We start from the raw sequence: 27,727 nt of genomic DNA, 5'->3' as shown, positions 1-27,727 counted from the left end.
AAATCAGTACCAAATGACCAAAATGTTTTATTTGACTAAATTCAGATTCATGCATGAGCATGACAGTCTCTCTCTCTCTCTCTCTCTGTTTATCAGACTTTGGCAATTAAAAAAACAAACAAACAAACAAACCAAGCAGCCTTGTACAGAACAGTGAGAACGCCAAGGATGAGGAGTCCACAGCTTTACTGTAGGATATATATATACACACATATATACATATGTATATATTTCTGAAAGGCCTCTCCTCTGTTGGCCCCGTCAACTCTCGGGTCAGCTCAGAAACACAGGACTCCAAAATCACTTCTTCACTTCTCCAAGGTCTTCAATGCTGTCATCATCCACCTGAAAGACACAGGTAAAAGAAGGTCAGGAACTGAGGCAAAAATTAATAAAGAAATGAAGTGACTTGCTTTAAAAACTTGTTTCTACGGGAGCATGCATCCGGTGCACTCACCTCTGGCCACTTTTCCTGAATGACATCGATTATGTCATCCGTGAAGTCTCCCTGAATGATGATCTCATCCTCTCCTGTTACTGAGGCACCACAGGAGAATTTTTGAGCAAAAAATCTTTGTGCTTCTTTGAGATCAATTTCTGTTTTGGTTCGTTTTTTAGGAAAAGAAAGGGCAAGACTATAATTGGAATTGTACAACAAAGATATTTCAATTTTAACATACATTTTCAAGGTCATGTAGTCTTAGTACATAAAACAGCATCCTCCACAGTACTCTATAACACAGTAAGACAAAAATGGCGAGACAAGAGAGAGAGAGAGAGAGAGAGAGAGAGAGAGAGAGAGAGAGAGAGAGAGACGGACCGACAGAGACAGAGACACTGAGACCAACCCTGTCTAGAAAAAAAAGAAAGAAACAGAATGAATCCAGGAACACATTAATTCCAAGCATCACGTTCATACACGCTTTAGCTCTTGATAATAGAAAACCGACAACAGAGAACCAAACCTCTATGCCTAAGTCTGTTTTGTTTACAGAGCCCCGCTGACCTTGAACTTTTGCCTTATGTTTACAGAGCCCCGCTGACCTTGAACTTTTGCCTTAGTTTCTGTGGTGGTTTGAATGGGAATGGCTCTCTTAGATCATGTGTTTAAATGCTTGGCCCATAGGGAGTGGCACTATTAGGAGGTGTGGCCTTGTTGGAGGAAGTGTGTCACTGTGGAAGGGGGCTTTGAGGACTTATATGCTCAAGCCACGCCCAGTGTGACACACAAAGTCTCCTGCAGCCTGTGGATCAAGATGTAGAACTCTCAGCTACCTCTTCAGCATCACGTCTGCCTGAACACTGCCATGCTTCTCACCATGATGATCACGGACTAAACCTCTGAAACTGCAAGGCAGCCCCAATGAAATGTTTTCCTTTTATAAGAGTTGCTGTGGTCATGGTGTCTCTTCACTGCAATAGAAACCCTAACTAAGACATTTCCCAAGTGGCAGGATTATAGGAATGTGAAACCTCAACAAGATAACCTTAATATTTAAAATGCAGTTTAGTGATGTATTTTTCAATCTGTACATTTTGTATTGTCACACACAGAGACCTTAGTTTACATTTTTACACATCCTCCAGCAACTGAAGGGCTCTGAACAGAACTCCGTGCCACTACCTACCTCCCCTCATTCTCATCTCTACAGTCATTCCCAGAGATAGGCTATTTTTCAAACCTCTCTCAAAAAGGACTGCCTCTCTCCAGCAGTCAAGTCTTACCTAGCACTCCTGATCCTGTGCAAATACATTCAAGCAGCAATCCCTTAAGAGCTGGGCAGTGGTACACACCTGCAACCCCAGGTACTTAGGAGGCTAAGCAGTAGTTTGAGCCCAGCCAAGGCAACATAGCAACATAGCTTTCAAAAACAAAAAGCAAGCAAATAAAACCAAGCAAAATCACCAGATTGGGGGCAGGGGTGAAGGTGTGCTAGTGTCTTCTATGAAAGATTTTAAATGTTAATTCTGAAACTATAGTTAGAAATATAAAACCTGGGGCTGAGAATTAGCTGAATAGGAAAAGTCCTTGCCTAGCATCTGGGAGGCCCTTTTAATCTCCAGCAGGGGACCACTTAAACTGGGCAGGTGGTACACTCCTATAAACCAGTACTTGGGAGGTGGAAGCAGGAGGATCAGAAGCTCAAGGTCATCCTTACCCTTCATTACTAGCAGAGCCAGCCTGAGATACAGAAGCCCCACCTAGTCTTTTTTTTCCCTTGAGACAAGGGTTCATTATATAACCCTGGCTGACCTAGAACTACCTATGTAGACCAGACTGGCATATGCCTGCTTCTGCCCCCTGAGTGCTGGAATTAAAGGTGGAGTGCTGGAATTAAATCACACCTGGAAACCCTGCCTTTAAGGAAAACAACAACAGAAAGGAAAAAGAAAGTCTTGTGCTGAACATGCACATGCCTGTAATCTCAACACCTAGGAAATAAGGTGGGTGGCCTGCCTGAACTTCACAGCAAGCTCCAGGATAACCTGGGCTACAAAGCAAGATCTTGTTGCCACGCGTGTGCGGCCCGCCCCCTCCAAAAAAGTCCAGAACAGGGGTCAGAAGAATACCTGGCTGCTCTTACAGTTTCTCTGGGTCCCATTCCCAGCACTCACATGGTGGCTCACAACCATCTCTAACTCCAGTCCTTGGGCTCCGGCACCCTCGTGGGCACATGGTATACAGACATACATACATGCAGGTGAAACACCTATACATGTAATAAAATAAAACAAATAAAAACACAAAGAAAGCCGGGCAGTGGTGGCACACGCCTTTAATCCCAGCACTCGGGAGGCAGAGCCAGGCAGATCTCTGTGAGTTCGAGGCCAGCCTGGTCTACAGAGCAAGATCCAGGACAGGTACCAAAACTACACAGAGAAACCCTGTCTCAAAAACAACAACAACAACAACAAACAGAAAGGCAAAACCTCTTCTAGTATATTCTTGGCATAAACAGATCTATGGAAGCAGTGATGCAGCTTCCCCAACGTCACAAAAACGAGCAAACAGCAGAACTATGATATTCATGATACAGATAAGACTCCAGTTTATACATCTAAGCAGATATATTCCAGGCTGTAAACAAAGAAACAAACTAAAACCTCAACTCACCAAAAGTTGCAAGGCCACACACTCTCGTCACATATTTCTTCTTTGCTCTGGGAATTTTGGCTATTGTGACCTTCTGTGGTACGGTCTTCTTCTTCTGTTTTATCTGACCTCTTCCACCTTCATTAAGAAAGAGTTCACATCAATTGCTTCCTTTTTCACAATTGTAAAACATACAATACTGAGTCTTTAACTTTGTGTTCAAGCTCCTTTTCTAATTTACAAAATCAAACAGGCCACTTACTCAATAAACATTTATCAATTAGTACTTACTATGTGCCCAGCACGGCACTAAGGACTGAGGATGCAAAGATAAGCAGGAAGGACACAGTTCCCATCCTCCAGGAACTCACGATCTATTAGAATGAGTGGGGCAGGCCTATAGTGCCAACCCTCAGTAAAGTGAGGGAAGATACCAAGTTCAAGTCTGTCACAGGAGAACTGTCACTACAGCTGTTCCACAGTGCCAATAAAGCAACCTTGAATCTAGGAGAGAGTCAGCAATTGGCTGACCCGGATTAGACATAGTTCTTGGAGGACTTTCGGGGTGGAATTTCTGGGGCTGGAGGTTCCAGAGAATATGGGGAGAGGGTCGGCTAATCACTCCGCTTTCCTAAGATTCTTCAAGTCTTTATCTCAACTTCTGACTCTGGAGTTTTTATTATACTAGAATAAATTAGGTAATCATTTTATCAGGAAGCTACACAAGTCCATTCTGGTCTACTTAGTAAGACCAAGTCTTAGGGGCCCATGGATGTGTCATCAAATAAAAGTGCTTGGTGCCAAGCCTAACAACCCAGAGTTCAATCTCCAGAACCCACAGATGCAAGGAAAGAACTGGCTCCAGCAAACTGTCCTCTGACCTCCTCAAAGTGTATACCACTTTCCACACGCAATGAATATTTTTTGTTTTTGTTTTTTTCAAGACGGGGTTTCTCTGTGTGGCCTGGCTGTCATAAAACTCAAAGCTCTACCTGTCTCTTCTTCCTGAGTGCTAGGAATAAGTGTGGGCCACCACTGCCTGGCACAATAAATATATATATGAAAATAAAAAGAAAAGGACAGAAAATGTTTCCTATGGAAGTGAGTGTTAAAGACCTGAGGAGTATTCAGGTCAAATGGCTGGGAAGGTACAGACAGACAGACATTCAGTCCACGAGAAACTGAATCTGGGAAGCATGCTTGTCTTACTGAAGCATGCTTATGGATAAGAGTACAGGAGGTCAGAAGTCAGTAAGAACTCGAGCTACACTCAGCGATGACTACACTGGACAAAGAGAAGCCACTCAAGACAGAAAGAATGAAAGAACGGACTCATGGTTATGAAGATCAGGTCAGCTCTAGTGTGAATTGTAGAAAAAGCAGCAAATGCAGTTCCTGCATTCACTCCAGCAAAAACTAATCAAACTATAAACCAAATATGGCATCGGTAACAGCTATCAGCTGTAAAGAGCAGGAGGAAGAGAAAGGTCAGATTCTAGGACTGTTAATGGGAGCAGGGCCTAACACAGTTCTCAGGTTTCCAGATCAGGAGACAGGATAATTGAGCTACATCTGCCAAAATGGGGGAAATAAAAGATCGATTCAGGACTCAGTCAATTTAGCTTAGGGAGTCTTCATTTGTGGTATCTGTGGGGACCATGCACATTTCCAGCCTGACATGGGCCAGGTATTACAGGTACATAGTGTAGCAGAAGTTAGAGATACAATAGAAACATCCTAGGTGAATGAACAGAATGAGAAGGGAAGAGGACCTAGGACAGGGCATGGGAAGTTACTCTGAAGGGCACAGGAAGAAAAGAGATCTATTCAAATAGACAAACCAGGGAAATCCACACTTCAGAAAGGTTCAGGTGCTTTTTTTGTCTTTTAAGACAGGGTTTCTTGTGTAGCCCTGGCTGTCCTGGAACTCACTCTGTAGACCAGACGGCCTCAAACGCAGAGATCCACCTGCCTCTGCCTCCCGAGTGTGGGACTAAAGGTGGGCACCACCACACCACACCGGGCTTTCATATGTTCTTTCTACTTAGCAAATACCAAGACACTGGTGACTTTTACTACAACAGTTTCAGTGAAGTTCAAGTCAGGTTAAGCAGGCTGGAGTGAGCAGTGAGTAATAAATGTAGGGGTGGGAGGTGAGTCCACTTTAGTAAAGGCATCTGGCTAAGAATGGGTAAGAAAAGTAAGGAAAAGACAGCAACAGACTCTTTTTTTTTTTTTTTTTTTTTTTTTGGTTTTTCGGGACAGGGTTTCTCTGTGTAGCCTTGCACCTTTCCTGGAACTCACTTGGTAGCCCAGGCTGGTCTCGAACTCACAGAGATCCACCTGGCTCTGCCTCCCGAGTGCTGGGATTAAAGGCGTGCGCCACCACTGCCCGGCTAGCAACAGACTCTTAGCAGAGACCTTTCTCTTAAGTAGCATGGGTAAGGCCTTGGGTTCAATGTCCAGCACTGGGGAAAAATAGGGTGTGTGTATGGCAAAAATCTTTAAAATATGTATAAGCTGCGGCTGGAAAAATGGCTCAGCAGTTAAGCACACTCACTGTTTTTAAAGATGACCTTAGTTTTGTTCCCAGCACCCACATGACTGCGAATAGCCTCCTGTAACTCCAGTTTCAGAGATCTGACCCCTACTGTCTATCTTCCATGGACAATGTGTGCACACAGTATACATACAGGCAAAACACCTATATGTATAAAGTAAAAATAAATAAGCTAATTTTACTCACAAAACAATGAGGAAGAGATGGATAGGGACTAGGTGTCATAGCATAAAGAATCTGTTTTAGGTAGGGGGTTGTGACATACGCCTGTAATCCCAGCACTTGGGAGGCAGAGGCAGGTGGATTTCTGTGAATTCAAGGCCAGCCTGGTCTACAAGGGAAGTTCCAGGACAACCAGAGCTGCTACACTGAGAAACCCTGTCTCAAAAAACAAAACAACAGGGGATGAAGAGGTGGCTCAGAGGTTAAGAGCATTGGCTACTCTTCCAGAGGTCCTGAGTTCAATTCCCAGCATCCACATGGCAGCCCACAACTGTCTGTAACTCTAGTTCCAGAGGATCTGACACCCTCACACAAACACAGGCAAAACACCAATGCACATAAATAAATAAATTAATTAAAAAAAAAATAAAAATAAAAAAAACTTGTTTTAGAGAGGAGAGAGCTAAGTGTACTAACAGCTCATTCCACTTCAACAGAAAGAAACTTCAGCAGGCTGGCTGCATTTTAAATGCACAAAAACACGCTTTTATTTTGAATGTTTTGTTTTGTTATTCCTTTTCAGACAGGGTTTGTCTACGTACTCTGGCTGTCCTGCAATTCAAGAGATCTGCCTGCCGCTGCCTCCCAAATGCTGAGATTAAAGGTGATCAGCTGGTTTTTGTTTTGTTTGTTTTGTTTTTTAAATGTATTTATTATGTACAAAGTGTTCTGTCTGCATGTATGCCTGCAGGCCAGAAGAGGGCACCAGATCTCACTGTACAAGGTTGTGAGCCACCATGTGGTTGCTGGGAATTGAACTCAGAACCTCTGGAAGAGCAGTCAGTGCTCTTAACCTCTGAGCCATCTCTCCAGCCCGGTTTTTGCTTTTTGAGACAAGAGTCTCATTACGAAGCTCCAGCTGGCCTCGAATACCCACAGTTCTCTGGCCTGAATCTCTCAAATGCTAAGATCACAAGCCTGAGCCAGCATGCCCAGCTCACGTGAACAGGCAGCACTCTTCACCTTGGAGTCCTCACCACTCCCCCATCCTCTGCAGGAGGGATGTTTGTATAAATCAAACGGGTTAAAATCAAATCAGCTCTTACCTCTCTTTTGTTTTTTCTTCTCCTCCTCTTCCCCTACTGTTCCTTGACCTTCACTAATTCCAGCTTCTGGTTTCGGTGAATTTTCTGGATAGGAAAAAAAAAAATACAAGAGCATGAACATCATTTTAATACTAATATTAAAAAAGAAATCACCTGATGAGGATGCAGCTCAGGCTAAAAAGTGTTGCTTGAGTTCATAAAGCCCTGGGTTCTGTTCCCACTTTCATTCCAGCACTAAGGTAAAGGCATCAGGAATGCAAGGCCAGGATTTCCACTTTCTGAGTCCCCTACCGCTCTGCAGAGGGTCTTTTATTCTGTGTCTACTGATGTGTTTCCTCACCCCCAATAAACACCATTCTTCAACCGCTGACTGTCTGCAGTGCCTGAGATTTCTCTGCTGCTATCAGATTTTTCCTATCTTTTAATTATTCAACTGACAGAGAAAAGACCTGATCAAAACTCCTAGACTGCATCATTTTGGGGGGGTTTGTCTCAGATTTCTTTTGAGGACCATTGACAGTGGTATTTCTTACTGGAAAGACACTGCCAATAGGCCTGCTACAGTATTCTATTGTTTCTGGTACACGGTCCAGCTAGCTACAAAATTATGCTTTGTCTTCTTAAACAAAACTTATGTTAACCATGATGCCAAAATTCCTTCCTGTGATAACCTGTGTCTTAATGTTCCCCATGAGGTTACAATAAAAGAAACTCAAAGGCCAACTTATAAGCTTAAACTGGCTTGTTTGTTTTGGTCTTTGGAGGCAGGGTTTCTCTGTGTAGCCCTGACTGTCCTGCAAGTCACAATGTAGACCAGGCTGGCCTCGAACTCAGGGATCCACTTGCTTCTGCCTCTGGACAGCTAGCATAAAGGTGTGCGCCATCATGCCCAGCTTACTCCTTGAACTCTTTTTTTTTTTTTTTTTTTTTTTTTTGATTTTTCGAGACAGGGTTTCTCTGTGTAGTTTTGGTGCCTCTCCTGGATCTCGCTCTGTAAACCAGGCTGGCCTCGAACTCACAGAGATCTGCTTGTCTCTGCCTCCCGAGTGCTGGGATTAAAGGCGTGCGCCACCACTGCCCGGCTCCTTGAACTCTTAAACCTGGTAAATGGCCTTCTCCAAAGTATACATACAGTAGACAATGGTGGCAGAGAAATCATCAGTCTCATCAATCAATACCCATGACACAGCCTGCCAAGGATTCCTTAGATGGTTTTATCTTTTCTCTTCCTCTAATAAGAATAAAACTGCCCCAGCTATTTTTCCCACTACACTCTCAGTAGGAATTACAGTGCACTAACAGATGCTACCCGACTAGTATGACAAGCTCCAAAGATACACACCATCACCAAACGGCTGTCTTATGCTCTAGATCTCTGCCAGTGGTTAAGTTTTGTGGCCCCTTAGACAGACTCTCTTCTGAGGCACTGTGACTGCCGCCCCCATCGTCCTCCTTGAGTCCCCTAAGAGCAGTCAGGGTGACCTCTGAGAGGAGGGAATTACAAGTTAGGCAGACAGACAGCAAAGAGGCCACTGCTGGGTAATAAAGGTGGCAAATTCCTAAAATGGCCAGCTTCCTCCTTACCCTCCAGACTTGAGACAAAAGCCCAGCAGCTTAAAAGGCTCTGTAAGCGGCCTCTGTAGGCCTTGGTCTCCCACCAGCAGGCCCCCTGCTAATAGACTAGCTCAACAAGTTCAAAGCCTGCTCAAGATATGCCACACAACAGTTCTGAGCTGACCAACCATCCTAGCTTTCTTCAAGCTAAATTAGGGGAGGAAAATTCTTTAGAGGCTTTAAAACACAAAAAAGTGTGTCTCTGTCTCTCTCTCCATCCCCCCCACCCCCACCCCCCCACCTCCGTCCTCCCCCTTCCCCGCTTTGCTGAGGTCTTTTTTTTTCCCTGTGTGTCTACTGCATCTGTGTGTTTCCTCACCCCTCTAATGACCCCTTTCTTCAACTGTTAAAAAAAAAAAGAGGGGGGTGGGAGTTCAAGGTCATCCTCAGTTGCAGAGCAAGTTTGAGGCCAGCCCGGGCTACATGAGATCTGTCTCAACACAAAACAGGGCTGCAGAGAAGGCTCAGTGGCTAAGGCACTTGCTTTAAACCTTAACAACCTGAGTTTGTGGCATGGAGAGCACAGCTCCCACAGACACACAAACACACACCGACAGACAGACAGACAGACAGACAGACACACGGACACGGACACGGACACGGACACGGACACGGACACGGACACGGACACGGACACGGACACACAGAGCGTTTTTTAAAGTTTACCTCTGAGCAACCTAAGTAAATAAAGCATCCCACACTAGCTGAATATAGCATCTACAAAGCAAATGACTATACTACACTCTAATGAAACTGAACTCTCAAAGTATTACAGTAAGTGCTGCAGTCTGGCTATGTATCCTCCAAAGGCTCAGGAACTTAGTCCCCCAAGAAGGTGTCCCTGTTTTAAGGGGTGGGGCATAGTAGGAGGTTTCAAGTGAAGAATGCTATGGTCTAGAAGGAGACAGTCACTGGGGACTTCACCTTGGAGACAGTGGGACCCAGTTCTTTCCTTCTTCACTTCCCAGTCATGAAGTAACTCCTACTGCCTTAGTACAGGCCCAGACCAAGAGGACCACAGTGATGGACTGAGATCTTTTGGTTTTTTGAGACAGATTTCTTTGTGTCATCCTGGCTGTCCTGGACCAGGCTGGCTTCAAACTCACAGAGATCCATCTGCCTCTGCCTCCCGAGTGCCAGGATTAAAAACATAAGCTATCACTGCCTGACTGGACTAAGATCTTTAAACAGAACCATAGGCCAAATTAGCCTTTTCTCTTTGTAAGTTTATTATTTTAGATATCTACTATAGAGATGGTTAATAGAGAACAAAATGCCCAGAATTTATTTATTTATTTATTTATTTATTTATTTATTTATTTATTTATTTATTTTGGTCTCAAACTCACAGAGACCATCTGCCTCTGAGTGCTGGAATTAAAGGTGAGCACCACTTCGCCTGGTTGAGGATCCACCCTGCCCCCCAGGACAGGGTTTCTCTGTGTAACAGCCCTAGCTGTCCTGGAACTCAAAGAGATCCACCTGCCTCTGCCTCCTGAGTGCTGGGATTAAAGGCATGAGCCACTACCGACTGCCGAGGATTTTGTTTTTTAAAACAGCATTTTGGCAGGAGGATCAGGCCAGCTTGGGCTACATAGGAAACCCCATCTCAAAACAAAACAGGGGCTAGAGAGAGATGGCTCAGAGGTTAAGAGCACTTGCTGCCCTTGCAAAGTAACTGAGTTTGGTTCCCAACATCCACATCAGGTGGCTTCTAACTGTTAATTCCAGCTCCAAGGAGATGTGACACCTCCAGCTTCCTTAGACACCTGCACACAAGTATACACACACCTACTTTAAAAATAGTAATAGCTAAAAACAAAAACAGAAAGAGAAGTCAGGTGCTGTAGTGCATGCCTTTAATCCCAGCACTCAGAGGCAGGCAGATTTCTGAGTTCCAGGACAGCCAGAGCTACATAATGAAACCTTATCTCAAAAAATCAAAACACAAAACAAACACCCCACAAACCTCTGCCTCAGCCATCCAGATAGTAGGATTATAGGATGCGTCACTATGCCCAACTCACAAATGATGACTCTTTTTGACCCACGTGAAAAGGAAGTAAAACACGTAGGTCAAGAAAATTTCTTATGGGGCTGGAGAGATGGCTTAGCAGGCAAGGGCACTTGTTATTCCTGCAGAGGACTTAGGTTCGATTCCCAGTATCCACTTGACAGCTCACAAAGATCCAGCTACAGGGGATCTTACACCCTCTTTCTGCCTCCATCAGACACACATGTGGTGCACAGACATATATGCGGGCAAAACACCCACACACACAAAATAAAAATAAAATCTAAAAAATAATAATAAAAGGGAAAAAAGAAACTTTAATCTTTTTTTTTTTATTTTTTATTTTTTTTTACATTTATCAAGTTCTGGCCAGCCAGAGTTAAAGGGTGTGATTGTCTCAAAAACTAAACAAAATAGAACATGTATCTTTAAGACAGAAACAAAAGCAAAATACAACTTGTCATTAATGTGACAGCTGGTGGAGGGGTCAGGGCCCGGCCTGCTGTGAGCCATCCTCCTCCCTCACACTGGGGGCATTCTCCTGCTCCTTGGAGGAAAGCACTCTGTGTAAAACTGTCTTTATTTACTCTGCAGACAAGAGGGCACTCACAGAACCAGTCAATCCTACTTATCTCATTGTCAGTTTAGAGTCTTCACACACTGATCCTTGTTAACATCTGGTCCTGGATGAGACGCTTCTACGTCCCTCTCCAAGTCATAAGCATGTCTAGGCAGGTCATGCTCAGGGCCAAAATGCAGGAGCTAATTACAAGAGCAGCCTTTAAGTGTTCTCTTCCACAAAGAGTGACTAGGTAAGCAGCTATTATCTCCAAAGGCCTTAAGCAAGGACAAGAGTGTCTGCCTCGTGTATATAAATACGAAAACTGAGCAGCTGAGAGAGGGCACCATGGGATGCACTGCAGTGAAATAAGTCCGTCTGAAGCCTACTTTTCCTTGTTCCTGCTGCCTTTTACTGACCTTGTAAGAGATGCCATCAATAAGAGCTGCGAGATCCGTTCCTGTCTGTGACAGCAACCATCAATTCCACTGAGATGCTTAAACCTTAGCCCCACACGCCGCTGGTCCTCACACCTCACATCCAACACTGTTCCAAACAGCCTCACTCTCTACCCAGTTCTTAGCACCCTCCACCCACAATCGCCATTCTCAGCCAAGTTGTTCACAAGAAAACTGTGAATGTACATTTGCCCCTAAATCATTCACTTTTATGTCAGTTGACCCAAAGATCTATCTTCTCTCTGAATTTAAGTAATTTTAAAGTTAATCAAAACTGGTGAAATTGTACAACATCCTGAAAAGGACTTTCCTATCTTTTTCTGTTAGGACTAGGACCCTGCACATGCTAAGTAAGCATCCTACCCCTGAGCTACATCCACAACTCTCTTTAAGAGACAGGGTCTCCTAAGCTGCCCAGGCTGGCCTGGACATCGCTGTCCAGCCTCAGTCGGCCACAGAAGCGGGCGGTAGGCCTTTCACTAGGTCCGGCTAACCTTCCCTGTTTAAAATGCCACACATGCATTTGTTTCGTTAGTACAGTTTCAATAAAATAAAAACCTATGTTCAAAAAAGGAAAAAGTCCATACCTACAGTCAGTTTTGCAAACTCATTTGGAAAATTCTTCTCTAGCCATTGTCTACATTTAGCAACATCAGGCATATATTCACAGTACTGGAAGGGAAGGAAAAGAACAAATTGAGTGAGAAAACATGCATTTCAACCAATATAATTAAAACATCCCCATATACTCGATACACAAAGAATGATAAACTACACACATGCACTCACTATCTCACTATGTAGCCAGGGAAGTCTAAATCTAAATCAGGGTACTGGAATTACAGGTCTCCATGCTCAGCCTCACCTGATCATCCATAGGAAATCTGTAATTCAAGTAGGAAACATCCTTTAAGATGTTCCCTGCTTTGGTCACAAAGGGCCTTCATTATTTTCCTGACTTGTCCACAAAGCTTGACTGAGGAAAGTCTTAAACACAATTTCTACTCGTCATTCTTCCTCTGCTCAGGCATGTTAAGTCTTGGCTTTCAGGTTACCTTTGCTTCCACCATCCGATTACTCATGAATTCCATACAAATCTAAAACACACAGCTACCAAGTACAAAAAGATGTACACACGGGGCTGCAGAGATGCTCATCGGTTAAGAGCGCTTACTGCTCTTGCAGAAGGCCCTAATTCAGGTCCCAGCATCCACATGCTGGCTCACAACCACCTCCAACTCCAGTTCCAATGGATCCAATGCCTTCTTTGACCAGAGGGCACTGTATGCACACAGTACATACATACATATGATGCACACACACACATAAATAAAAATACTTAAGTATTTTTAAGAAAAAAGACATCTATAATCACAGATACTCAGGAGGATTAAGGAAGGCTTGTTTGAGCACAGCTGAGTTCAAGGCTAATCTGGGCAACATAGCAAGACCCTACATTCATTCATTCTTTTTTTTCTTTTGAGACAGGGTTTCTCTGTGTACTCTTTGCTGTCTTGGAACTCAATTTGTAGACAGGCTGGCCTTGAACTCACCAGAGATACGTCAGCCTCTGCCTCTGGACTTCTGGGATTAAAGGCATGCGTAACCACTGCCTGACTCATTTTTGGTTATCTGAACAGGGTTTCTCTGTGTAGCCTGGCATCCTTGAACTGAGACCTGCCTACCTCTACCCGCTGAATGCTGGGACTAAAGGCATGCACAATCACACCTGTCTAAAACCCTACTTTTAAAAAAAGGCCAGTAAGGTAATAAAGTGCATGTACAACAAATGTCTAATTTCTAAGATTAAAAAGTATTCTGATTCAGGGCCAACGAGATGGCTCACTGAGTCCATCTGCTTGCCACCAAGCCGGAGAACTTGAATTTGATTCCAGGAACCCACATGATAGCAGAGAACTGACTCCTGTAAGTTGTCCTCTGACCTCTACAAGTGCACTGTGGAACATGTCACTTTCACTTACACTTATACACACACACACACACACACACACTCTCTCTCTCTCTCTCACTTAAAAAACTGTAAGTACTCTGATTCAAAGTTCTCTACAAAAGATTGAAACATTATCAACTGATAGGAAATGAAAAATAGAAGAACTCCTAGATTAACTCTAAAATCAAGAGTGATCTCACATGCAGAAAAAAAGAGAACAAAAAAAACCTAACAAGTAGGACTTACCTCTGTTGGTAATGAACAGACTAGAGAAATGGAGAGAAAAAAAGATGTGAAATGTTAAAACCATGACAACACAGGAGCCTCATACTTTCTACCTGTACTTCAATTTTTCCCTTCTGTTTTTCATTTCTTTCTCCTTTTTAAAGACACCTATGTGTCATCACTTCTACTTTTCAATCGAATATTCTACTCGAGAGTTTTCCCTTTCTTAAGACCCCAAGAACACTGAGTATCAGCCAGGAAGCACACACTGGCTTCAAACTTCACGATCTTGCTGCCCTGGCCTCTTGGGTGCAGAGATTACAAGCGCGCACCACCTCGTCTGCCTTCAGACTTTTCTGTACCACTCACTTTTCAAATACTACTGTGCAGAGATTTCTAGGTAAAAGGCTTAGTAAACCAGGTGTGTAAGGCAGAGGCTACCAAAAGGTGCATTTAGAGTCCAGCCTTATCTTTGACTCACACAAGCACTCAACAAAAAATGTTGCTTCACAGAAAACCATCATAGAAGACCTATCACCTAAGTCTTACAACGACCCATTTCCTTGTCAACTTCCTTACTTCACAGACCCCTCCCCTTCCTCAACTCCTAATTTATAGTTGTATTAGTACTATGAACTCAATGTTTCTACTCCCTAAGCGATTCTCTACCATGTGGTTTCCAAGGACTGAACTCAGGTCATCATCAGGCCTGGTAGCAAGATCCTTTACAACTGAGCCCACTGCTCCAAGTGTTTCTTATACACGTGGATCTTAAACTCCCTGGGGGTTAGAAGCACCCCTTCCTTTAGTATCTGTAATGTCAGTACAAAAGTAGGACAGCAACTGAAGAAAGTTAACTTTTCTCAAAAACGTTAAGGACTACAACAGATTGATCTCGCAGGTAAAGACACTTGTAGTCAGTCTAAGCCTGATCCCCTGGGTTCAAGTACTGGAATCCTCAAGAGAGGGAGAATTAACTCTCAAAGCTGTCCTCTGATCTGAACTCTGCTCTCTCACACACAATAATTCAATTAAACCAAAGATTAGTAACTGTTCACCACTGGCACAGATTGAATAGTGTCAGTCTTTCAAAAGCCACTTTACAAGTGACATACATTGGGGGGGGGGTGTCCAGGATTATAGATCAACTTATTGCTTCTCTCACTCATGAAACCCTGGGCTCAATCTCTAGGACCCCCATAAACTGGGGACTGTGGTACACAGCTGAAACCAGCACTCAGTAGGAAGAGTAGGATCATCAGAAATTCAAGGTCATCCTCCTCTCATAGCAAGTCAAAGTCAGCCCAGGATACAGGCAATCCTGTTTTGTTTTTTTTTGTTTGTTTGTTTGTTTGTTTTTTCGAGACAGGGTTTCTCTGTGTAGCTTTGCGCCTTTCCTGGAACTCGCTTTGGAGACCAGGCTGGCCTCGAACTCACAGAGATCCGCCTGCCTCTGCCTCCCGAGTGCTGGGATTAAAGGCGTGCGCCACCAACGCCCCGGCTGTTTTTTTTTTTTTTTTTTAAGACCTAGCAGGGAGTGATAGTTATACCTTTAACCCCAGTAGTTGGGAAGCAGAGACCAGCCTAGTGTATACTGTGATTTCTTGGCCAAACAGGGTTACATAGGAAACCTGGTCTCAAAAAACAACAGAACACCTTTTTTTTGGTTGTTGTTGTTATTTCAAGACAGGGTTTCTTTGTGTAGCCCTGGCTATCCTAGAACTTACTCGGTAGACCAGGCTGGCCTCAAACTTGCCTGTGCTGGCTTGGAACTCACTATGTAAATCAGGCTGGCCTTGAATTCCTGGTGACCCTCTTGCCTCTGCCTCCTTGGTATGTGCCATGATTAGCACTTTGGTTTGGGGGTTTTCCTTTTTTTTGGGGGGGGGGGAGCAGTTGGAGACAGGGTTTCTGTAGCCCTGAATCTTTCAACAACCTTCCTTTCTCCACCTCCCCAGCGTGGGAACTACAGGCCTGAGCCACCAGGCCCTGCTTCATCTTTATTTATTATGTAGGTACTTGCTATGTAGACCAGGCCAGTTTGCATCTGTCTCCTGAGTACTGGGATTAGACATGTGCTTCTCTGCCTTAATATGTCACCTTTTTTCTCAGCTTACACACATTAAAACACAAATCTCCAAATCTCACAGAAACCAGGTAACTTGCCCAGGACCACAAACCTAGAAGAAGTGAAGTCAGAAAGCACACTCTGGCCCCTGACTCTCATGACCAGTACCGTAACAAAACACAATTAACCCTATGTAATTTCTTCCTTTTTCACTTCAAGTTTTAAGACAGGTTCTACGCAGCCCAGGCTGACCTGGAACTTTGAAATCCCCCTGACTAACCTTTGTTGAGTGCAGGGATTACATGTGGATTCCCGATGGCCCTCTCAGGAAGCCTGCAAACATGGCTGTGTACTGCCTTTCCCTAAGCACCTCCCACCTCCCTTAAAGCTCGGGCTTAGGATTTACAGTACAACTGTTTCCTTGCCTCTCAACATCTTCCCTGGGAAAACACCTAAGGGGAGTTGATGCTGATACAGGGGAGGGCCCAGAGGCTCTGGGGCCCAGGCTTGAGCGGCCATAGTAACTTCAGAAGCTCTGCAGCAGTCTCTGGGGTCATGATGGGGACCAGGACTGAGGCCACAAGGAGTACTTTTACTCACGGAGTGAAGACCAAAGTCAAGAAGGGGACCCCTATCACCAAGCTGAGCCACCTGGTCAAGGATGTGACCATTCTCCTTTAAGGAATCAGAACATCGACTTTCTCCTGGGGACATCCCCTAAGGAGACGGGTTCTGAAGACTGCTGAGGTAGAGGCACACTCACACTGGCCCGCAGAACCAGAGTCAGGCATTTACTGCCACTGGGGACCTCAGCAGTCACACTAGTCTGGAGCCTAAGTGCTCCAAGGAAGTAGCTGCTGCCATCCAAGGAGGCCAGCTTTCCACCAGCCTGTGCAGAGGGCACAGGACTGCACACAAAGTGACAGGCTGCTGGAGCTCTGCACTGGTGTATCTCATCTCCACTGCAGGGACACCGGCTTCTGTGTCCAGGACGCTGGAACCCATGGCCAGTATTGATGACCACTGTACTTCAGGCAGGGACTGCAGAGCCACTGGGCAACTTCTCCAAGGCCACCTCTGACACCATCTCCAAGACCTTCAGCTACCTAACCCTCTGGAACGAGACTGTGTCCATTAAAATCTCCCTAGCAGGAACTTACAGACTATCTTGTGAAAACTCAGACCAGAATCTCCATGCACAGGACCCAGGATTCAACCATGGCTACCACACAGTTTCTCTACAAGTTAATCCAGCTTATTTAGAAAGAAAGAGAAAGAAAGAGAAAGAGAGAGAGACAGAAATAAACAAAGGTTGGGGGCTGATAGCTTAGTGGTTAAGACAGCTTACTACTCCTCCAGAAGACCCAGGTTTGAATCCCAGCACCCACCTGGTGGCTCAGGACTACCTGTAACTCCAGTTCCCAGGGATCCAATGCCCTCTTCTGACCTCTATGGGATCCTGCACACCTGTGGTGCACATACATACACTCAGGCACATATACAACCCCATTTCAAAAAAGTAGTTAGGCATGGTGGCACACATCTTTAATCCTAGCAGTCTGGGCAGAGGCAGGTTGATCTCTAAGTTCCAGGCTAGCCAAGGCTACAAAGTGAAACTATCTCAAAAATAAATAACTAAATAATAAAAAGAACAAGTGGAAGATGACTGGAAATAAACGTCTTAGGCTTTCCTTGGTGATAGGGTGTGTGGGGGAGGGGGGCGACAAAACAAAACCTGTTTTTTATTAAACTTCAACTTTGTTTTGTTAAGAAGTCCAGGCAGAGCTGGGCATGATGTCACTCGCCTCTAATCCCTGCGCTCAGAAGCAGAGGCAGGCAGATCTCTGATCTGAGTTCAAAGCCAGCCTGGCCTACAGTAAAATTCCAGGACAGCCAGGGCTACAGTGAGACCCCGTCTTGCACACAGTCTGGAGCCGGGCAGATGCCTTCATCTTATTCAGTAAGTCCTTGCCACATAAGCCTAAAGACTCCTCAGGATAGCAGCAACCTCGGCATCCATGTAAAAGCCAGCATGGGCACAGGACCACAGTTCCAACACTGGGAGGGGGAGGGTCCCTGGTGCTTGTTAGCCAGCCAGCCAGTCTAGCTCATCAGAGTGTCAGATTCGGTGAGAGACCCCTTTCCAAAAAACATGGTGCAGTGTGACTGAGGAAGTCACCCAAGTTTTGAATCTCTGGCACCACATTCGTACACACCCACATCTACACACAAAAAACCTTAATGATCCAAACCAGACTTTCCCACGACTGCTCTACTACACATCACCCCGACCCCATCTCCTCAAACAACACCCTCCCTGTACTATAATAATTCAAAGATGCTCAAGGTGCTCATGGGGCACATGATGCCAAACCTCCTGAGGACCTGAGTTCAATCCCCAGGATCTAACTAAGGTCCACAAGCGGCCCTCGACATCCACACACGGATCGGGACACAGCGCACACACACAAATGAATTAAAATTAAAAAACAAAAAACCAAACATCGGGCGGCGGTGGTGGCGCATGCCTTTAATCCCAGCACTCGGGAGGCAGAGGCAGGCGGATCTCTGTGAGTTCGAGGCCAGCCTGGTCTACAGAGCGAGATCCAGGACAGGCTCCAAAGCTACACAGAGAAACCCTGTCTTGGGGAAAAAAAAAAAAAAAACAGAAAGAATCCACCAAACCACAAAGCCAGATGCCAGAGTTAACAAGACCAAATGTGACATTAGGCATAAAAACAGTGAGCAAAAGGCATTTCTTTTCCCTTCCAACACTTGCCTCCACAATACAGGACTCGAAGGGGGTAGTCCGAATCCAACTTGGCACTGTTTCTCGTGTCGCCTTTACAGTCAGCCCCGCTGGATTCAGAAATGTCAGCAGCCATCTCACAAACCTGTAAGCAAAAGTCGCACAACTTCACCGCTCTGGAGCTCGACCACCCCCTCACCTCCACCCCACCCACCCCGGACAAGCAGCATGTGGGCGCAGTCTTAGCTTTCACGATGGTAACCCCTGCACCCCAAAGCTGTTTCGATTCTACTAAGAAGGGCACGCATTTCACTGGATTCACAACATCACGATCCGTGCGTCGTGGTAGGCTTGGCTACCTGGCCCCAGGGATTCACAAGGGAAGCCAGAAGCAATGGGGCCATGAAGGCTGAGTGTTGGGGCGAGGGCAAAGGGGGGCACCGGAGAAAAAGAGGAAGCAGTGGGGGGTTTGGGGGGGGGGGACCACAGATGGGGTGGGTGGACTTCAACCGAGACGGGGCAAGTCGGGGGCTGACACGGCTGAGGGATGCACACGCGTCCCTCGGGGCGACCAGGATGCAAGGTGCGGCGGCGACAGCAAAACGCCCAGGCAGGGAGACCGAGCCAGGGACGAGGGTGGAACGAGCCACACGGCCTGGGGTGACAACACCGTGGGTGGGGGGGTGGGGATGGGGGGTGGGCGCAGAAGGACCCGGGAAAGGACAGGCAGGGACAGGCAGCCCTCGGGCGGGGCTGACGCTAAGGGGCGACCCCGGGGGCCGCCACGGGAGGACCCCCCCCCATGTGCGCGGGCGTGGCGACGCTCGGCCCGGCCCCCTTTCCTCCGAGGCAGCGCCCCGGCGGCCCGCCCCGCCACACACACGCGCGCGCGCGCCGCCAGCTCCCCCCAGAAGCCGCCTCGGGGCGCGAGCGCTCGTTACCCAGCCCGGCGCACGGCCCCCGCCGCCTCCGCTGCCGCCGCCGCCGCCAGCCGAAGCGACACATGCAACTGGCCCGGCCCCGGCCACACCGCAGCCCGACCCGCCGGCCGGAGGCGCGCACGCTCGCGCGAGACAATAGGCCTCTATCGCGAGATCCCGGCGCGGCCGCTAGGCGGATGTCGCGAGAGGCCCGGCGGGGGGCGGGGACGGGACGGGGACCGTGGGTGGGTGGGCGGGGCGAAGAGGGAGGGCTCCGCACATGCGCCCTGCGCCGGGGTGGAGGGGAGCGCGGGGGAGCCGAGTGGCGTAGGGGCGGGCGGCCGGTAGGGGGCGCTCGTTACCTATTGGCGGGGACGAGCCGGCGGCTCCCGGGGTCCCTGCGCGGTGGGGCGTGGACTGGACTGGCGCAGAGAGGCTTGAGTCACAGGTGACTCCGTGGGCAGCCTTGCCCCAGCGTCTGGGCTGCATCCGCGAGTCCCAGCTACCCACCAGCCTGATGGAGAAGTCAGCCCCTCCGCGGAGAGACTGCGGCTGGATCAGACCCTGGGTTGCTTTTCGTGACTCTTCCCTAAATTGGAATTATTCTGGCAGGGATCCTCCTATCAACTAGTGTTCTAAATTGGCCTCCCCCGGGCTGACAACTCTTCCCATATGATTGGTGCCTGTCTCACCTTCTGCGTGTTCTCTACCGGAATTGATGCGTCCCGTCTCAGGGTTTCTGGTTTTAACCACACACGGCCCGTGCCTCGGTTTCGCTTCCTAGTTTTTATTTTGGGGGAAACCCCTTCATCTGCATACCCAGCCCAAGTCCCACTTGTGAATAACACTAGGACACTTTCAGAGCTCAGAAAGAAAGGGGCCATTCCAGAGACAACTTCATTCACAGCCACCATCCCTTTCCTTTTCTGTTCACAACTTACTTTGCGTGGACTAAGCTGTCCAAAACACTCTTCACCAGAGAGTCCTCCAGCGTGGCCTCCCACAGCGTTCTTCGGATACTGGGAATTGAACCCAGAGTTTTGTGAATGCTAGGCAAGTGCTCTTCCACTAAGTTACAGCCCCTGCCCTCTAATAATATTCTTAAAAATTAAAAAAAAAAAAAAAAGCGTTCCAGCATTTCATGACGCATATCTTTAACCCTAGCACTAAGGAGGTAGACCAGGCAAGGCTACCTCATAGGACTCTGTTTTTAAAAATAAAATTAAGATGGGTGGGGTGGTGCATGCCTTTAATTCCTGCAGAGGCCGGTGGATCTCTGAGTTTGAGGCCAGCCTGGTCTACAGGGTGAGTTCCAGGACAGCCAGGACCACATAGAGAAATCCTGTCTCAAAACAAACAGACAGACAAACAAACAAACAAAGCGCACTTTTAGCCAGACCTGGTGGCATATGCCTGTAGTCCCAGCACTCAGACAGCTAAGACAGAATTGCTGTGAGTTTGAGGTCATCCAAGGCTACACAGTAAGACCAGTGTTTAAAAGAAAGGAAGAAAGAAAAAAGAAAAGCACATTTTAAAAATCAACATCAAGATTCAGGGCTGAGGGCGTGGCCCAACTGGCCAACATGAAAACCTGGATTAGATTCCCGGAATTCATGTCCAAAGTGAGACATGGAGACCAGTGAGCTGGCTTGGTGGACAGAGGGGTCCTGCCACACAGGCCTAGCAACCTGAGAGTTTAAAATTCTTAGAACACACATAAAGTTTGTGGAAAGGAAAAAACCACTTCCACAAAGTTGTCCTCTGACCCCCCCCCCACATGTCTTCCATGGCACTCCTATTCATATAATTCATATAAAAACACAATAAACAAACAAATATTTAAAGCCAGATGTAGTACTCCATGTGTATAATCCCTGTGCTGGGGAACTGGAGACAGGGAGATCCCTGAGACTCACTGGACATCCAGCCTACAATAGTTGGTGAGGCCCAGGCCAACGAAGAGACCTTGTGTCAAAGGAAGTGGACAATTCCTTAGGATGGCACTCAATGTCGCCCCTTACCTACTCACACACACATATGCACACATAAGAACATGCATATACCCACTAAAACAGAATGTCAAATGGCCATGGATTGTTAGCAGTAGTCAGTTTACTCGGCAAAATTTAAAGGTACATAAAATAATTGTGCATGTGGCAATCAATGGCTTTTAGATGTGGACACGATGACATGGGAGTGAGTACTTGCCCAGTCCTTTGTGCCTGAAATGCCAACGTCCCGAGTTTTTATTCTCACTTTTGTCCTACTCAGCTTTGTCCAGAAGGGGGTGCTGTGTAGGCTGTTGTTCCGGCTTCCTGGTCCCTAGGTTCTAGCTGGGTGTTCAGCCAATGGGAGGCAGCCTTGGGAGCAGCCTTCTCTCACCCCAGCAGCATACCTGTCAGTAATTGGGGTCCTGTGTCCCTTCACAAACAGGGTTACATAGGAAACCTGGTCTCAAAAAACAACAGAACACCTTTTTTTTGGTTGTTGTTGTTATTTCAAGACAGGGTTTCTTTGTGTAGCCCTGGCTATCCTAGAACTTACTCGGTAGACCAGGCTGGCCTCAAACTTGCCTGTGCTGGCTTGGAACTCACTATGTAAATCAGGCTGGCCTTGAATTCCTGGTGACCCTCTTGCCTCTGCCTCCTTGGTATGTGCCATGATTAGCACTTTGGTTTGGGGGTTTTCCTTTTTTTTGGGGGGGGGGGAGCAGTTGGAGACAGGGTTTCTGTAGCCCTGAATCTTTCAACAACCTTCCTTTCTCCACCTCCCCAGCGTGGGAACTACAGGCCTGAGCCACCAGGCCCTGCTTCATCTTTATTTATTATGTAGGTACTTGCTATGTAGACCAGGCCAGTTTGCATCTGTCTCCTGAGTACTGGGATTAGACATGTGCTTCTCTGCCTTAATATGTCACCTTTTTTCTCAGCTTACACACATTAAAACACAAATCTCCAAATCTCACAGAAACCAGGTAACTTGCCCAGGACCACAAACCTAGAAGAAGTGAAGTCAGAAAGCACACTCTGGCCCCTGACTCTCATGACCAGTACCGTAACAAAACACAATTAACCCTATGTAATTTCTTCCTTTTTCACTTCAAGTTTTAAGACAGGTTCTACGCAGCCCAGGCTGACCTGGAACTTTGAAATCCCCCTGACTAACCTTTGTTGAGTGCAGGGATTACATGTGGATTCCCGATGGCCCTCTCAGGAAGCCTGCAAACATGGCTGTGTACTGCCTTTCCCTAAGCACCTCCCACCTCCCTTAAAGCTCGGGCTTAGGATTTACAGTACAACTGTTTCCTTGCCTCTCAACATCTTCCCTGGGAAAACACCTAAGGGGAGTTGATGCTGATACAGGGGAGGGCCCAGAGGCTCTGGGGCCCAGGCTTGAGCGGCCATAGTAACTTCAGAAGCTCTGCAGCAGTCTCTGGGGTCATGATGGGGACCAGGACTGAGGCCACAAGGAGTACTTTTACTCACGGAGTGAAGACCAAAGTCAAGAAGGGGACCCCTATCACCAAGCTGAGCCACCTGGTCAAGGATGTGACCATTCTCCTTTAAGGAATCAGAACATCGACTTTCTCCTGGGGACATCCCCTAAGGAGACGGGTTCTGAAGACTGCTGAGGTAGAGGCACACTCACACTGGCCCGCAGAACCAGAGTCAGGCATTTACTGCCACTGGGGACCTCAGCAGTCACACTAGTCTGGAGCCTAAGTGCTCCAAGGAAGTAGCTGCTGCCATCCAAGGAGGCCAGCTTTCCACCAGCCTGTGCAGAGGGCACAGGACTGCACACAAAGTGACAGGCTGCTGGAGCTCTGCACTGGTGTATCTCATCTCCACTGCAGGGACACCGGCTTCTGTGTCCAGGACGCTGGAACCCATGGCCAGTATTGATGACCACTGTACTTCAGGCAGGGACTGCAGAGCCACTGGGCAACTTCTCCAAGGCCACCTCTGACACCATCTCCAAGACCTTCAGCTACCTAACCCTCTGGAACGAGACTGTGTCCATTAAAATCTCCCTAGCAGGAACTTACAGACTATCTTGTGAAAACTCAGACCAGAATCTCCATGCACAGGACCCAGGATTCAACCATGGCTACCACACAGTTTCTCTACAAGTTAATCCAGCTTATTTAGAAAGAAAGAGAAAGAAAGAGAAAGAGAGAGAGACAGAAATAAACAAAGGTTGGGGGCTGATAGCTTAGTGGTTAAGACAGCTTACTACTCCTCCAGAAGACCCAGGTTTGAATCCCAGCACCCACCTGGTGGCTCAGGACTACCTGTAACTCCAGTTCCCAGGGATCCAATGCCCTCTTCTGACCTCTATGGGATCCTGCACACCTGTGGTGCACATACATACACTCAGGCACATATACAACCCCATTTCAAAAAAGTAGTTAGGCATGGTGGCACACATCTTTAATCCTAGCAGTCTGGGCAGAGGCAGGTTGATCTCTAAGTTCCAGGCTAGCCAAGGCTACAAAGTGAAACTATCTCAAAAATAAATAACTAAATAATAAAAAGAACAAGTGGAAGATGACTGGAAATAAACGTCTTAGGCTTTCCTTGGTGATAGGGTGTGTGGGGGAGGGGGGCGACAAAACAAAACCTGTTTTTTATTAAACTTCAACTTTGTTTTGTTAAGAAGTCCAGGCAGAGCTGGGCATGATGTCACTCGCCTCTAATCCCTGCGCTCAGAAGCAGAGGCAGGCAGATCTCTGATCTGAGTTCAAAGCCAGCCTGGCCTACAGTAAAATTCCAGGACAGCCAGGGCTACAGTGAGACCCCGTCTTGCACACAGTCTGGAGCCGGGCAGATGCCTTCATCTTATTCAGTAAGTCCTTGCCACATAAGCCTAAAGACTCCTCAGGATAGCAGCAACCTCGGCATCCATGTAAAAGCCAGCATGGGCACAGGACCACAGTTCCAACACTGGGAGGGGGAGGGTCCCTGGTGCTTGTTAGCCAGCCAGCCAGTCTAGCTCATCAGAGTGTCAGATTCGGTGAGAGACCCCTTTCCAAAAAACATGGTGCAGTGTGACTGAGGAAGTCACCCAAGTTTTGAATCTCTGGCACCACATTCGTACACACCCACATCTACACACAAAAAACCTTAATGATCCAAACCAGACTTTCCCACGACTGCTCTACTACACATCACCCCGACCCCATCTCCTCAAACAACACCCTCCCTGTACTATAATAATTCAAAGATGCTCAAGGTGCTCATGGGGCACATGATGCCAAACCTCCTGAGGACCTGAGTTCAATCCCCAGGATCTAACTAAGGTCCACAAGCGGCCCTCGACATCCACACACGGATCGGGACACAGCGCACACACACAAATGAATTAAAATTAAAAAACAAAAAACCAAACATCGGGCGGCGGTGGTGGCGCATGCCTTTAATCCCAGCACTCGGGAGGCAGAGGCAGGCGGATCTCTGTGAGTTCGAGGCCAGCCTGGTCTACAGAGCGAGATCCAGGACAGGCTCCAAAGCTACACAGAGAAACCCTGTCTTGGGGAAAAAAAAAAAAAAAACAGAAAGAATCCACCAAACCACAAAGCCAGATGCCAGAGTTAACAAGACCAAATGTGACATTAGGCATAAAAACAGTGAGCAAAAGGCATTTCTTTTCCCTTCCAACACTTGCCTCCACAATACAGGACTCGAAGGGGGTAGTCCGAATCCAACTTGGCACTGTTTCTCGTGTCGCCTTTACAGTCAGCCCCGCTGGATTCAGAAATGTCAGCAGCCATCTCACAAACCTGTAAGCAAAAGTCGCACAACTTCACCGCTCTGGAGCTCGACCACCCCCTCACCTCCACCCCACCCACCCCGGACAAGCAGCATGTGGGCGCAGTCTTAGCTTTCACGATGGTAACCCCTGCACCCCAAAGCTGTTTCGATTCTACTAAGAAGGGCACGCATTTCACTGGATTCACAACATCACGATCCGTGCGTCGTGGTAGGCTTGGCTACCTGGCCCCAGGGATTCACAAGGGAAGCCAGAAGCAATGGGGCCATGAAGGCTGAGTGTTGGGGCGAGGGCAAAGGGGGGCACCGGAGAAAAAGAGGAAGCAGTGGGGGGTTTGGGGGGGGGGGACCACAGATGGGGTGGGTGGACTTCAACCGAGACGGGGCAAGTCGGGGGCTGACACGGCTGAGGGATGCACACGCGTCCCTCGGGGCGACCAGGATGCAAGGTGCGGCGGCGACAGCAAAACGCCCAGGCAGGGAGACCGAGCCAGGGACGAGGGTGGAACGAGCCACACGGCCTGGGGTGACAACACCGTGGGTGGGGGGGTGGGGATGGGGGGTGGGCGCAGAAGGACCCGGGAAAGGACAGGCAGGGACAGGCAGCCCTCGGGCGGGGCTGACGCTAAGGGGCGACCCCGGGGGCCGCCACGGGAGGACCCCCCCCCATGTGCGCGGGCGTGGCGACGCTCGGCCCGGCCCCCTTTCCTCCGAGGCAGCGCCCCGGCGGCCCGCCCCGCCACACACACGCGCGCGCGCGCCGCCAGCTCCCCCCAGAAGCCGCCTCGGGGCGCGAGCGCTCGTTACCCAGCCCGGCGCACGGCCCCCGCCGCCTCCGCTGCCGCCGCCGCCGCCAGCCGAAGCGACACATGCAACTGGCCCGGCCCCGGCCACACCGCAGCCCGACCCGCCGGCCGGAGGCGCGCACGCTCGCGCGAGACAATAGGCCTCTATCGCGAGATCCCGGCGCGGCCGCTAGGCGGATGTCGCGAGAGGCCCGGCGGGGGGCGGGGACGGGACGGGGACCGTGGGTGGGTGGGCGGGGCGAAGAGGGAGGGCTCCGCACATGCGCCCTGCGCCGGGGTGGAGGGGAGCGCGGGGGAGCCGAGTGGCGTAGGGGCGGGCGGCCGGTAGGGGGCGCTCGTTACCTATTGGCGGGGACGAGCCGGCGGCTCCCGGGGTCCCTGCGCGGTGGGGCGTGGACTGGACTGGCGCAGAGAGGCTTGAGTCACAGGTGACTCCGTGGGCAGCCTTGCCCCAGCGTCTGGGCTGCATCCGCGAGTCCCAGCTACCCACCAGCCTGATGGAGAAGTCAGCCCCTCCGCGGAGAGACTGCGGCTGGATCAGACCCTGGGTTGCTTTTCGTGACTCTTCCCTAAATTGGAATTATTCTGGCAGGGATCCTCCTATCAACTAGTGTTCTAAATTGGCCTCCCCCGGGCTGACAACTCTTCCCATATGATTGGTGCCTGTCTCACCTTCTGCGTGTTCTCTACCGGAATTGATGCGTCCCGTCTCAGGGTTTCTGGTTTTAACCACACACGGCCCGTGCCTCGGTTTCGCTTCCTAGTTTTTATTTTGGGGGAAACCCCTTCATCTGCATACCCAGCCCAAGTCCCACTTGTGAATAACACTAGGACACTTTCAGAGCTCAGAAAGAAAGGGGCCATTCCAGAGACAACTTCATTCACAGCCACCATCCCTTTCCTTTTCTGTTCACAACTTACTTTGCGTGGACTAAGCTGTCCAAAACACTCTTCACCAGAGAGTCCTCCAGCGTGGCCTCCCACAGCGTTCTTCGGATACTGGGAATTGAACCCAGAGTTTTGTGAATGCTAGGCAAGTGCTCTTCCACTAAGTTACAGCCCCTGCCCTCTAATAATATTCTTAAAAATTAAAAAAAAAAAAAAAAGCGTTCCAGCATTTCATGACGCATATCTTTAACCCTAGCACTAAGGAGGTAGACCAGGCAAGGCTACCTCATAGGACTCTGTTTTTAAAAATAAAATTAAGATGGGTGGGGTGGTGCATGCCTTTAATTCCTGCAGAGGCCGGTGGATCTCTGAGTTTGAGGCCAGCCTGGTCTACAGGGTGAGTTCCAGGACAGCCAGGACCACATAGAGAAATCCTGTCTCAAAACAAACAGACAGACAAACAAACAAACAAAGCGCACTTTTAGCCAGACCTGGTGGCATATGCCTGTAGTCCCAGCACTCAGACAGCTAAGACAGAATTGCTGTGAGTTTGAGGTCATCCAAGGCTACACAGTAAGACCAGTGTTTAAAAGAAAGGAAGAAAGAAAAAAGAAAAGCACATTTTAAAAATCAACATCAAGATTCAGGGCTGAGGGCGTGGCCCAACTGGCCAACATGAAAACCTGGATTAGATTCCCGGAATTCATGTCCAAAGTGAGACATGGAGACCAGTGAGCTGGCTTGGTGGACAGAGGGGTCCTGCCACACAGGCCTAGCAACCTGAG

General features: G+C 48.1%; 1 protein-coding gene across 6 annotated transcripts; it reads right to left on the bottom strand.

Moving 5' to 3' along the window:
• Positions 1–7: 7 nt before the first annotated feature.
• On the bottom strand, positions 8–26,198 carry Denr (density regulated re-initiation and release factor). Of its 6 annotated transcripts, XM_076560449.1 has the most exons (10): positions 26,056–26,198; positions 25,145–25,259; positions 20,422–20,499; positions 18,591–18,705; positions 13,765–13,784; positions 12,155–12,239; positions 6,923–7,006; positions 3,116–3,232; positions 458–597; positions 8–345 (listed from the first exon to the last, which is right to left on the bottom strand). In XM_076560449.1, exons 4-10 carry the CDS (start codon positions 18,694–18,696, stop codon positions 301–303), a joined length of 597 nt encoding a protein of 198 aa, XP_076416564.1. In that variant the 5' UTR covers positions 18,697–18,705; positions 20,422–20,499; positions 25,145–25,259; positions 26,056–26,198; the 3' UTR covers positions 8–300. The 6 variants fall into 6 exon arrangements, with proteins under 6 accessions (XP_076416564.1, XP_076416565.1, XP_076416562.1 ...); XM_076560450.1 differs by lacking the exon at positions 20,422–20,499; XM_076560447.1 differs by lacking the exons at positions 25,145–25,259; positions 26,056–26,198 and adding an exon at positions 19,843–20,026.
• Positions 26,199–27,727: the final 1,529 nt, after the last annotated feature.

This window comes from Peromyscus maniculatus, chromosome 23, assembly GCF_049852395.1.
Source record: "Peromyscus maniculatus bairdii isolate BWxNUB_F1_BW_parent chromosome 23, HU_Pman_BW_mat_3.1, whole genome shotgun sequence".
NCBI lineage: Eukaryota > Metazoa > Chordata > Mammalia > Rodentia > Cricetidae > Peromyscus > Peromyscus maniculatus.
Note: the sequence above shows the minus strand (reverse complement) of the source record. Positions and strands in the feature narration are given on the sequence as shown.